Below are 13,023 nucleotides of genomic sequence, written 5' to 3'. Positions count from 1 at the left end.
TTCCTGAGGTAAGAAGTTCTTCCTTTGATGCCTCTTTTTCTATTCGACCATTTGAAGATTCCTTTGATGGCAAAATGGTAGAAGCAGTTATACTTCTTATCCTTTAGGTTTGATTTGTAGCCTAGGTTATGGTTGGTGATTTGGGGACTAGGCTATCTTTTTTTTTTTAAGATTTATTTATTTATTTATACAAGCACTGGGTACAGTCAGAAGCACGGGAGGGTGAGAGGATTCACCAGAGCCAAAGCAGGGGACAGAACAGCCAGACTGACAAAATACACTGCTGAGGGGAGCAGCGGGCGGCAGGAGAGGTCTGTGCGCCGTGTGGGACCCTCGCTGGGGTGGGCGCAACCCAGCGCCACCAGTGGAGGCCCAGGACTAGGGTATCTTAAATAAACCAAACTGGACAACAGTGTGTGTTCTTCAGCATCAATGGTGTGTATGAAAGTGGCATTTCTGCTCTGAGTTTGTCACCACACTTTCCCCCAAACTCTTCTTCAGCACAATGAAACTTGCTTGTCTCAAGCCTATAGAAACAAATAGCTCAGTACTCTCAGTAAACAGGAAGGAATGTGCTGGGCTACAGTGAATTGTGTAAGTCACGATCACCTGTCAGGCCACCACAGGGTATGCTCTTGAAAACTAGCAGTCCCCCCTGGGTTTATATGTTGCGTCTTTCAAGTTAACCTTTAACAGAATGAAAACCACAGTCTTCATTGGAGAGTCAAAGAAAGTGATGGATCCCAGGACTTCTTGAAATTGACCCTAACTGAATCAACAACCAAAGAAACATGAAGTGTTGCCAGATGACCAGAATATGCCCAGCCTCTTCTCCCAAACACATTGCAACTTGCTCTCTAAGCATGTCCTTAAAAACAAAGTTCTTTCTAAGTCTGCTCTCCCCATAAAAGAGATTATCTTTTCTCAGGGAGAAATTGCCTGTAGACTAGGAGCTCTCCTTTCTCCATTCCTTGGTCAATGAATGAAGTTTCTGGTCTGTTATTCCAAACTTGATCTCATTTAATTGGCTCTGGTGACACCCAACAGGAGACCTTCCATTGGGCAAAGTGAGAACCCAGCCCATTGGGGGATCTGTGGTATTTTAGCAGTTTTTAACAACAACAAAGGGTGAAAAAGCAAACCACAGTTTGCTCCTATCCACAGTATACTATAAAGAAATACCACAAGTCAGCAAAAGGCAGACAACCCAATAAAAAAATGAGGGCAAGGTTGTTGAGTAAGCACTTCATAAAAGATTGGACGGGCAAACCACACATGAGGTTCTCAACTAATTACTATAGAAAAGCAAATCAAAGCTGTAACACAATACTACCAAGTACCAATAGAATTGCTTCAATTATAAAGACTGATGATGTCAGTGTGGTTGAGATTGGAATCCATGGAAACCTTGCTCACAGCTAGAGTATGTTAATTATTTCATTCTCTTAGCATAACTGGTAGACATAATTAATTGATGATATTATGCCCTATATTCCAGCACATGCATCAGATCCCTGTACAAGAAAATTCAGAGCGGCATTATTCAGAATACCCCCAGACTGGAAACAAATATGAAGTCCATCAACAACAGAATAGATAAGTTATAGTATAAGGTACACACTGGAATCTATACAACGGCGAAAGTAAACAAACCACTGCTATGTGCAACCTGGATGGATTCCAGATGTAATAAGAGTCAGGAAACCTGGCACAAAAGCATACAAGATTCTATTTATATCAAATGCAGTTGAAATTCAGCTATGGCGATGGGCTGGCAGGTGCCTTTGGAGAGGGAAGGAGGGAGGATTTCAGAGTGGTGTTCTTTTTCTGGACTTGGGTGGCACCTATACAGGTGTGCCTGCTCTGGCCATTCACTATGTTGCAGACTTCTGATTTGTGCACTTTTCTGCCTGTCATGCTTCGGTGTAGATATTTAAGAGTCTGGAGCATATTATAAGAGTCCAGAATGTTTTTTATTAAATGTCTAGGTGTAACAGGGTGGTCCCAGAAAAGGGGGAGGTTCCAGGTTCCCTGCACCATGCAAGGGAGGGTGGAGCTGAGCAGGGAGAGAAGAAGCTGCAGAGGAGACTAAGGAAGGAAGCAGGATGGAGCCAGAAGGAGACCTGGGGAGGCACATGGAGCTGAGAGACTCGTGAAGAAACTGCGCTTGCATTTTGGTCGTGGACTGGGTGACACAGATGTGGGTGAGAGACCCGTGGGGAGGTGACAATGGCAGCTTTTATCTTGATGTTGATTTTGCTCTTTTCATTCCAGACTTGTCTGTTGTTTCTGACCCTTTTCTGTGGGTCCCCACGGGAAGGTGCTTTAGACTTGGGGAAGGCTTTGGGGCCTTGCTCTGGGCCAATCCTGCTTGGGTGGACTTTCACCCACGAGGGGACGGGGAACTTTGGGTGCTTGATTTAGAAACTAGGTTCTTTGCCTTTCCTGTATTGTTTCCTAATTGTATTAAAGTTCCTTCCCATTAAAGTCTCCTATGTTTTGTTTTGCTGTGGCGGATGGCAGAACCTATTTAGAGCAGGCAGGTTTGCGGGGTCTGGGGTGCCCCTCTCCCTGCCCTGTAACATAAGGACCACAGACCTAACCACAAACCTGTGTAGGGTGCAGCGTTTTATGTCCTTTAGAGCATTCTCAGCCAGCTGGCTGGAGCGGATAACGCCCCTTCCCTCGCCCCCACAGGTTCTCACGTGGAAGCCTCGGGGTCAAAGCCCAGGACAGGGTCAGGAACCTTAAGTCGGGGCCCACCACTGGTTCCCAGGGGTGCCCGCCCACGTGGGAGGAGTGAGCACAGTCACAGCCTCCTTTACTTCAAGGTGCACGGACACAAGAGAAACTTCCCCTTGGGAACTTTCACATTTTGCTTAACTTGCGGACACAAACGTCCGGGAGCAGGGCCCCTCCAGCATCCCAGACACAGGCCAACAAAGCCAGCAGCACCGGGGGCGCGTCGCCCTCAGACGTCAGTGTCTAGGCGCCGTGGGGCGTGGCTGTTCGATTGCTTCTGTCTGGACGTCGAGCGGCGCGCACGTGTGCCGCCTGCGATTATTGCTGCCTGCGGGCGGGCGCGGGGCACGCCGGGACGGCTGGAAGGCGGGAGGCGCTGGGCGCGCCGCGGCACCGGGAGCGGAGGCGGCAGGATGGTGAAGCTGACGGCGGAGCTGATCGAGCAGGCGGCGCAGTACACCAACGCCGTGCGGGACCGCGAGCTGGACCTCCGCGGTGAGTCCGGGGGGCGGGCGCGGGCTTCTGCGCGCCTCCCCGTGGCCCGCGCCCCGCCGCGTGCGCCGAGGGCGGGAGCTGGGCCCCGGGGCCTGCATGCGGGGCCCGGCGCCTGCACCCCCGGGCGGAGGCCCGCGCTGGGGCCACCCCCCTCGGCCACCCCAGGCTCCCTGACCCCGACCCCGGCCCGTGCTCGCGAGGCCGCCGTAATTACTCCCTGGTCCATGCCCCCGGGCCTTTGTGAGGCCTTGTTTGTTGTGTTCACCAGCCTGAACTGTTGGAGGGGCCTCCCCGGTGGCGCAGCGGGTCGAGCACAGTGCTGTGAAGCTGTCCGCAGCCTCTGCAGCACGGGTTCGATTCCTGGCCGGCCAGAGAGAGTCCTACATGGTAAGACAGACCTCTCCTGTCTCACCCGCTGCAACCCTCAGCAGTGCTTTCGATCCGTCTGCCTGTTCTGCTCCCCACTCGGTCTCTGGTGCATCCTCTCACCCTCCCGCACATCTGGCCTGTACCCCAGTTCTTGTATAAATAAAATAAAATCTTTAAAAAAAAATGAACTTTTGCAGGGCCGAGAAAATACAGTTATTAACGGTTGTGAGCTTATTGCAGGGCGTAGTTGGTGCTCAGTAAATAGGTTCAGTTACTGTTGTGAGGGTGTAGATAGGATGCGTGGCGGTAATTTCTAATTTGTAAGGAAGGGAAGGAAGTCCAGAAACAACAGCAACTGATTCCCCCAGTATTTCGTTATTGGTTTTGTTTAGTTTTTTTTTTTTTTTCTTATCAAAACCTATTAAAGAGTGGACTGTTTTATCGAGGCTCGTAGTGCCAGGTGCACTAAGTGGTGGAAGCTGTTGGAACTAGTCAGATACCTGGAACTGTTTAAGTCGTAGTGTTGTTTGATAGGAAACTGAGGCCGTAACTGTCCGGTTAGCATTTCCAGCGATGGTCTTAGGAACGATATGAAAAGCACCTTCTCTGGGGATAAGATAATATAATCGTGACCTGAGATTACTTCCATGGGGACACAGGGTCTCACGAACAGCTCTTCTCAGGCTCTGCTTTCTGCTTAGGCTCTTGCCGATTCTTAGGAAACTTTAGTGCTTTTATTTTGTTGATAGTAAGTTTCTTAGAGAAAGGTTCAAGTCAAGAGAAAATGACCACTTTGGTTCTCATATAGCTTGCTCTCTGCGGTGTGTTAAGTCAGAAGTGCATCCAGAGTAGAGGATACTGACTTGGAGACAGTGCTTACTTGCATGTAGCCCTTACATCTCTGAATTGTGCATTTTAATCTCAGCTGGGTTCATTTCTTCTGGTGCCTAGCACAATGTTTATGACCATGTCAGATCATTTATTTGAGTGAATTGTTCACAGGTTGCTTTATCACTGTGTATAAATCATAGACCTTCATCTCTAGATTGGAACTGGGAGAGGTGATAAAAGGGGGAACTGCCTTGAATTGCAAGGATATCCTGATGATTTCTATGAGTCTGGACTGTGGAAATGCAAAAGAAGTTGAGAACTGTTGTCCACAACGTAAGGACAGGGCTTGGACACTGTGAGTAAGCAAGCAACTTATGGTATAAGTTCCTGTTATGGCCATTGAGCTCACTTAGAACAGTAGGAGGTGCCTTGTAAATATTCTTGTACATCTAGTTACCAGTATTACTGCTGGGCAGTATTCATCACTCTTGTTGTCATCATCTTTTTAATGTCCACTGCTAGGTGGAAGCTTCATGGCAGCTGAAACTAGTAACTTGCATGGTGTTTGGTGAGGCATAGGTTTTAGGTACTTTGTGAATAAATTAAAACCTAGAGTTAAGGTACCATGAAATACCACTAATGCTTTAAGGTATTTTGTCATCATGTTAACTTGTGTGGTCTTTTTCCCTCCATTTTTCAGGGTATAAAATTCCCGTCATTGAAAATTTGGGTGCTACCTTGGACCAGTTTGATGCTATTGACTTTTCTGACAATGAAATAAGGAAACTGGATGGTTTCCCTTTGTTGAGAAGACTGAAAACATTGCTAGTGAACAACAACAGAATATGGTAAGTGTCTGCCAGTGGAAAATAAAATTTTTCACCTGGAGTAAATGTCTGAAGTAAATGTTTCAGTGTTTCCTTTAAAGGTTTTAGTACAGATTTCCTCTTTAATGTGTGTGTTTTTTCTTAAAATGAGAAATGAGCTGCACTTTTGCCATAGAGATCCTGACAATTGGTTTTAGTCTAATTTTACTGGTCTAGTCTATTAAAGAGTTGTATATTTATATATTTATAAATTAAAACCATGGCGTTTTTACATATTCTGACTCTAAAACAGTTTTAATTATTTATAAAGAAATATAGTGTTCAACAATTATATTTTTGACTGAGTATCTCTCTACCTCATGTCCTCTGCCATTTGTTTAACTACAACTGGTTTTAAAAATATTAATTGAAATCTTTGACCTTTCATCATCACTCTGTCACTTTTAGTGGGAAAAAGTTGTTGAGGATCTATAGAGACTGTCTTTAAGAAGCACTAGATAGGGTCTTCCCTGGTGGTACAGGGGTTAAAGTCTCAGCACTATCAAGCTATCACCAGCCACTGTGGCCTGAGTTTGAACCCCGGCTAGGGAGCTGACCCACATGGCTCAGCAGACCTCACCTGTCTCGCCCACTGATCCCCTCAGCAGTGTATTTCAATAGATTCACCTGTTCTGCCCCCCACTCTGTCTCTGGTGGATCCTTTCATCCCCTGCACCTCTGGCCTATACCCTAGTTCTTCTTTGCATAAATAAATCTTTAAAAAAGAAACACTAGATGGTACCAGGTAATGAGTTTATTTTAATGGATATATTTCTAAGAGGGTACCCATTCTCTTCTGGTAGATGTGTATGTCCTGTTCCGGAACTGTGAATACAGAATCACTTGTATTTCTGTATGAAAGTCATGCGATGAGCTAAGCAGTTTGTTCTACACAGGAGGTTCTTCTGACGTGTGGTAGTGGAGAGAATCCTAGGCAGTGTTCAGGAGACTTGGAATCTAAAATCACACTTCTGTCATTAAACCTGTGACAGTGGTTTCCTCTTGGACCCTCATCTTCCCTCTGTCTGATAGGGTATTGGAAGGAGGACCTCTAAGGTTCTCCCAACTTTGAAATCCTCTGAAACAACTTAGGCAAAATTGTTAGCTTGCTTAATTTTAACTTTTACTAAGAGTCCTTCTGTTTCTATCTTAGCCGTATAGGTGAGGGACTTGATCAGGCTCTGCCCTGTCTGACAGAACTCATTCTCACCAACAATAGTCTTGTGGAACTGGTAAGTTGAGCAGGGGAGAAATGTATTTGGGGAGAAGGTTTAAGGTACTACTGCTTCTTTCAGAAAATTTGGAAACTCTAGAATAAAGTTCACAGAAAAATATCTCTTCGTTCTTATATTTTTCTCAGGATCTGGGCCTTTTTCAATTATATGTGTTGCAAATACTTTTTCCCACTAAAGGATATCAATGGCCATGGCGGGGGGTGGGGGGATGATGATTCTTTTCTACCATTGAGACAGAAACTCAAGGGTCAAGATTTTAAGTTTACAAAGCTTAAATTTATTTACTAATTCATTCAGTAGAAATATATTAATTATCTGTGATAGTATTGTGCCAGGCATTGGAGCAGTAAAAAAATAAGTAAAAGATGAGGAGTCCATGGTCCAAAGGTACCCACCATCTCAAGTGCTAGGACAGCCAACGACGTTCATATTCTTACCTGTGATCATTATTTTACAGGGTGATCTGGACCCTTTGGCATCTCTCAAGTCGCTGACTTATTTAAGGTATGGGAATTATTTGTGGTGGTGACAATGAAGTCATTTAAAATGACATCTTTCCCAGACTTCAAAGCAAATAGTAACATATACCTTTTAAACAGTTAAATTTTCCTTTGGGCCCAGTGCTCTGCGAAAATTTCTCTAATGTTACTTGTTAGGAAATGTAAAAATAGAAACTTTTCCTTGACTTACAGACTTATTTAAATAGACCTGTCGAATGCTTTGCAACCATTGGTATTATGTTCCTTTTCTTGTAGTATTTTGAGAAATCCCGTAACAAATAAGAAGCATTACAGACTGTATGTAATTTATAAAGTTCCACAAGTCAGAGTGCTGGATTTCCAAAAGGTGAAACTAAAAGTAAGTATTATTCTGTTGATTGTAAGTCATTATAGAGTTCTGTTTTCCTTTATACTTTTTTTAAAGATTTATTTATGCATACAAGAGCTGGGGTACAGGCCAGAGGTGGGTGGGGGAGGGCGGTGAGAGGATTCACCACAGACAGAGTAGGGAACAGAACAGGCAGATTGACTGAAATACATTACTGAGGGGAGCAGCGGGCGAGTCAGGAGAGGTCTGCTGCACCATGTGGATCGAATTTGTGCTGCAGTGGCTGCGGACAGCTTCATAGGCTGCGTCTTAACTCCTTGCGCCACCAGGGAGGCCCCTTTTCCTTTATACTTTTGTGACTGATTTTTTAAATTGCCAGCTGAGGTTTACCAATTTGTGGTAAATATGTGGGAAAGAAAATGTCAGATTTTTTTCACAGCAGTTTATGGTAGGGCTTTGAACTGAAGCTCTCAGGTAGTGCTGCCCACGCACACGCAGTGCCATCTAAGCACCATGGCCATGAACACTGCGACCAGACTGTACACCTTCCCTGAGAGAGCCTAAGGGAACCTATTTTTCAGCAGCTCTGATTGTTAGAATGGTTTTTCCCTTTCCTGGGAGTGCCGGTCCTGTTCCCCCTTCCCCCACTGTTTTTGTTTTAAGCCTTCTAACTTTAGTTCCTTGAGAGACCCTCCTTGAAACTAGGAGAAGGGGCTTTCTTCGGGGAACTTCACCAGAAAAGGCAAAAACACTGTGTCTCCATTTAATGTCAATTTGGCTTTTTGGTACTTTTACCAACCCAGAATATTTAGGAGAGTTTTCTTCCATGTTTTCTGAGGAATGCATCTAAATGCATGTGGTATTCCTATTTCCATTAACTCTGTGTGTGGTGTCGCTGTAGGAGCGTCAGGAAGCAGAGAAAATGTTCAAGGGCAAACGGGGTGCACAACTTGCAAAGGATATTGCCAGGAGAAGCAAAACGTAAGATACGGATATCCAACTTCTCTCTACTTCACCTTCAGAAACACTATCTGTCTGGCAGTTTGCTGCCTACAAAATTAATCAAAACACCTGTGACTAATACCGTATTACACTTGGTGATGGTTATGACCGTCAGTGGTCCACACATCACATGAGATTTCTACCAGGTTAGTGAAGCAAATATTTCAGTATTCCATGTAAATGGATATCTTCTACATCCTGTTTTCTCTATAGGAAGATGAATTGGGTGGTGTTTCTGAAGGAGAGAGTTTCTTGTATCAGTTTGTTAACAAAGATAAGATACTACACTGGTTGAATTACTTTCAAACGTTTTTGAAAGTAAAGAGAAGCAATTTGTATTGGTCTGGATTTATAGTTATGTTCTTCCCTCCCCTTTCCAGTTTCAACCCAGGTGCTGGTTTGCCAACTGACAAAAAGAAAGGTGGACCATCTCCAGGGGATGTAGAAGCAATCAAGGTAATAATGTGTTAGGAATCTTAGACTGGAGAGAGCTAGGTGGGTGAAGGACACAAAGTTATGTAAATTCTTTCAGAAAATTGCACGTTTTCCCTTCCAGGTATGTCTTTATATAGGAAAAACTAGCTTAAAGTTGCTATTTGACCAGACTTTGAATTGCATTAACTATACGCTCCAGTCAAAGTGGAAGTAGTTCTCTTCCTTCTCATTTTCCCAGGGTATATTTATTTGAATGGCCAGTTACCTTTTCATGCTGTCTCAGTGTTTGCCTGAACGATTACTTCAAAGATTTGCTGTCTGAAAGGTCCTGATTGATGAGCGGTGAAAGTTCCAGTTTTACAATACCACCTCCTAAATTATCCAGTAAAACGCTTCAAATATGTGTTTCTACTCACCAAAATTTTAAGACACATGAGATGATTATTTGATTTCTTTTATAAGAGGGTCTGTATCTGTGTACCAACTTTGGAAATTTATGATTTGGTTTCTGGGCTGATTTTAGTGTGCCAATAAAATTCTTCCCCAATGTAAGACAATTATTTAATGTTCCAACTTGAAAAGTTGCTGTTCATTTTTGTAGCTGTTTTCTGAGAGAATGACACTTAGAGATGAAATTGTTATTTCCATTGTCATCTTTCCTCTAGAATGCTATAGCAAACGCATCAACTCTGGCTGAAGTGGAGCGGCTGAAGGGCTTGCTGCAGTCTGGTCAGATACCTGGCAGAGAACGCAGATCAGGTGAGGAAACATGTTCTGTCTTCATACTTCCAATGAGAATGTTTAATTAATGCCTCTTTACTTTCCTACTTATGTACATGAAATCTCATTAAATTTACCTTTGAAGAGAAAGAAATTAGGGTTGGTTTGTTTGTTTTGTTTTAATTTAAGTTGAAGCCAACATTATTTCATAGCCATGGAGTGAAATCTCAACACCATAGGTGATCTGTGGTCTTTTACTGGTATGTATTTATGAGATAGAAGTAGTTGGGAACATAGACTCCAGAGCACAGCAGCCTGAGGATCAGGTCTTAGCCTCACTACCTTTATCCTTGGGGTTTCTTAATCCCCACTAAGTCTGCTTCTTCATCTTTAAACCTGAGATAATAATTGTACCAACCACTAAAGGTTGGCGAGATGACCCAGTAACATACTTCATAAATAGCACTTAGCACAGGATCTGAATCAGCAAGTTTTTGAAAGGTGTTAGCTATTCTCATACTCGAATGTCAGCGTGCTGAGCATGCTTATACTCAAAATAGTAAGTTTTGATAAGAACTTACTTAGACTGGTAACTCAAAAAAAATTAGGGAAATACTTGAACTGAAGCAAAAAATGAGTAAGATTAATTAGATCAGTGGTTCTTTGTGTCTTTGGATCCTCTGAGTTCAAAACTATATAACACTATGGCAGTATTTGCTTTTTTGTTGCATTTTAACTTTTGCACTGATGGTGCAAGAGCAGTGGTGGTTAAAACCACTGGCACCTCAGCAAAGGTTGAGGCAGTGGCCCAGAGGATGTTAGTAATTGTTATATTCTAAACTGCTCTGTCTCAGTAAAATACATACCAGTTTTGCTTAAGCGTGTCCCTCACAAAGCAATGAAAATGATTCATAGTATTTATTACATGTCACCCCTTAAGTGCACATCTTTTTGCTACTCTGGATGACAAGGTGGCAGGCACAGCTGGGCACTCACTTCTGTATGACGAAGCTGTCTCCATGCACTTGATCCAGCTGAGAAGGAAGCATCTTCTCAGATATGAAGCCAGTCTGTCACTTTGAGGCAAACAACCAATGGTGTTTGTTACCAATAACTGTAACCTTGACAGCTTCCCAGTACTTAAACACTTTATGGAAGAAATCAGTGGTGATTTTTTTTTGATGTCATATAATGAAATAGATCAATATTTGTAAGATCTACAGAACTCAGTGAATAAGTATTTCTTAATGATGTTACAAATTGCACATGTATAATTTACACATAAAAAGTACAAGATAGCCAGTGGGTTTTCAAGTCAGAGCATGGACATATCAAAAGATTTCAGACTCTAGTTGCAAACTAACTTTTAAGAACTACCACTTTTCTTAATTTGTTTTCTCAATTTTCTCAGTATCAACAAGTATCTACAGCTGCCTATAAAAGCTATTGAAATACTCCTTAATTTTCTAACTATGCACCTATGAGGCTGATTTTCTTCATACCCTGTAATCAAAACCATGCATTAGAACTGGTGGGATGCTGAAGCCAGTGTAAGATGCCAGCTGACTGTGCTTGAGCAGACATTGCAGAGTTAGGCAGAAATACCAGATAATGCCAGCTTTCTTACTATGTATTTTTGTTTGGGGAAGTTTTATTTTCTATATAAATAGAAGCGCTAACATGTGATGGATTTATTATCTTAGTGAATTATTTTTTAAGATACTCAATTTTAATTTCTAATACATTATGGATAAATGTAATTTGCAGGAAAAATCTCAGTTTTAGAACTGCTGAGCTAGCCAAAGGCAGGGCAGCATTGGCCTTCTAGGGAGAGAAAACTGCACAGGCAGCCAGCTCTGGTAAGAGGAGAGCATTGCACGCTTGAACTGACAGAGGCCATTGTGCATGAAGCTGGAGGCACCAGAGAATGTGCGAGATGTGCTGATAGCACAGGCCTGCACCGGGCCATGCGGGGAGCCACGGGCTATGATGGATCTATAGTTTGCTGAAAGCTTTCAAGGCTCTGTGGGGACAGGCAAGATATGAAATTCTGAAGCGATTGTAATATGACAAGTATTTTTTTTGCGTCTTCTAGAATATTTACTTGGTCCTTGTGATCCCTTGGCATTTAAAATGTAGTCTGAAAGCACATGGGGAGAGAAGATACACACCACTGTGGTGCTCCATTTTCTAGATCTCAGTGTGCCGGGCTTTCAAGTAGCACTTCTTAGTAGTTTTTGTATCTAGAAATCTCATGTTTGGCTGTAACTATAGAAGCACTAGACTTAAATAGTAACTCATAAGGTTAAAAGATTTCCTTTTTCAGAATCCATTGACCAAGATATCTGCCATAACTTGTTGAGCAAATGTAATGACATTTTGGTGGTGGTTGTCCTACTTTTCCTGATTTTTTTTTTTTTAAAGATTTTATTTAGTTATGCATACAAGAGCTGGGGTACAGGCCAACGATACGGGGGGTGAGAGGATTCACCAGAGTCAGAGTGGGGAACAGAACAGGCAGATTGACTGAAATACACTGCTGAGGGGAGCAGCAGGCGATTCAGGAGAGGTCTGCTGCACCATGTGGGTTCCCAGCTCCCTGGCCGGCTAGGGGATCGAACTCGTGCTGCAGAGGCTGCCGATTGCTTCATAGTGCAGTGTTTAACCCCTTGAGCCACCATGAGGCCCTATTTTTCCTAATTTAGAAACAATAAAGTCTCTGACTGTTCCCAGTATTTGGCATGTAGTAAGTACTCAAGTGTTTTTGGAGTGAGTGTTCCCACTTTCTTTGCCCATGGTAGTGGCAAGAACAAACCTCAAAGTATAAGCTTTTTAGAGTCACACATACTAGATTCTTGACCAGAACAATTAGAGTGGGAAGTAACAGGTGTGCCTTTCATAAAACACCTTTGTGATTCTTTCTTTTAAGAATTGCCCATCCCTTTCAGTCCCTGCAAGGACACACTTGTCTGGATTCTAAAGTCTTTGAGGCAGGGGGGGCTGGTGGGTGTTTGTATCTAGCCCAGGGCCTTGCGCACATTAGCCTAACAGGATGGACATGCATACTGAGTGCAGAGGGTCTCTAAAATCAGGGTGACTTCCAGCTTTTTGTTTTTCTTTAGGCCCCACTGATGATGGTGAAGAGGAAATGGAAGAAGACACAGTCACAAATGGGTCCTGAGCAATGTGGCCTGAGTACCTCCAGGATATGTAATGTGCCCACTCTATGGAATAAGTCCTGCTTTTTCAACATGGAATAATAGTCTTTTTGTGTCTGCAAAGTGGAGTTGATAGCATTGTTGAAATGCTTGAAACAGCTGCTGGTAATTTTGTAATATAAATTTTGAAATCTAAATGCCAGTTTTTTATAAATAGTCAAAATAAAAGACACTCAACTGTGCTGCCAGGTTGCATGTCCTTAGAGTGTGTGTGAGTGAGGTGTTTATGTTGGAAATGCGGGAGGGTGGTGCTTCTAGGTTGGCTTCCTGGTCCTCTAGATT

General features: G+C 43.2%; 1 protein-coding gene across 2 annotated transcripts; it reads left to right on the top strand.

The window, feature by feature from the left end:
• The first annotated feature begins 3,087 nt into the window (after window positions 1–3,087).
• SNRPA1 (small nuclear ribonucleoprotein polypeptide A') lies at window positions 3,088–12,929 on the top strand. 2 transcript variants are annotated; one of them, XM_037510084.2, is made up of 9 exons: window positions 3,088–3,237; window positions 5,138–5,285; window positions 6,457–6,535; window positions 6,996–7,042; window positions 7,294–7,396; window positions 8,268–8,347; window positions 8,749–8,824; window positions 9,469–9,562; window positions 12,646–12,929. In XM_037510084.2, the coding sequence occupies exons 1-9, from the start codon at window positions 3,156–3,158 to the stop codon at window positions 12,702–12,704; spliced, it is 768 nt and encodes a 255-aa protein (XP_037365981.1). In that variant the 5' UTR covers window positions 3,088–3,155; the 3' UTR covers window positions 12,705–12,929. The 2 variants fall into 2 exon arrangements, with proteins under 2 accessions (XP_037365981.1, XP_054550747.1); XM_054694772.1 differs by lacking the exon at window positions 3,088–3,237 and adding an exon at window positions 3,438–3,624.
• Window positions 12,930–13,023: the final 94 nt, after the last annotated feature.

The sequence above is a fragment of the Talpa occidentalis genome, unplaced genomic scaffold (assembly GCF_014898055.3).
Source record: "Talpa occidentalis isolate TD23 unplaced genomic scaffold, MPIMG_talOcc4v2.1 talOcc4.14, whole genome shotgun sequence".
In the NCBI taxonomy this organism is placed as follows: Eukaryota; Metazoa; Chordata; class Mammalia; order Eulipotyphla; family Talpidae; genus Talpa; species Talpa occidentalis.
Note: the sequence above shows the minus strand (reverse complement) of the source record. Positions and strands in the feature narration are given on the sequence as shown.

Coding starts and splice junctions, on each gene's coding strand:
- SNRPA1 (XM_054694772.1), top strand. CDS start 3,462: ATGCCCCCGGGCCTTTGTGAGGCCTTGTTTGTTGTGTTCACCAGCCTG. Junction 6,536..6,995: donor ACAATAGTCTTGTGGAACTG/GTAAGTTGAGCA, acceptor ATTATTTTACAG/GGTGATCTGGACCCTTTGGC. Junction 9,563..12,645: donor TGGCAGAGAACGCAGATCAG/GTGAGGAAACAT, acceptor GTTTTTCTTTAG/GCCCCACTGATGATGGTGAA.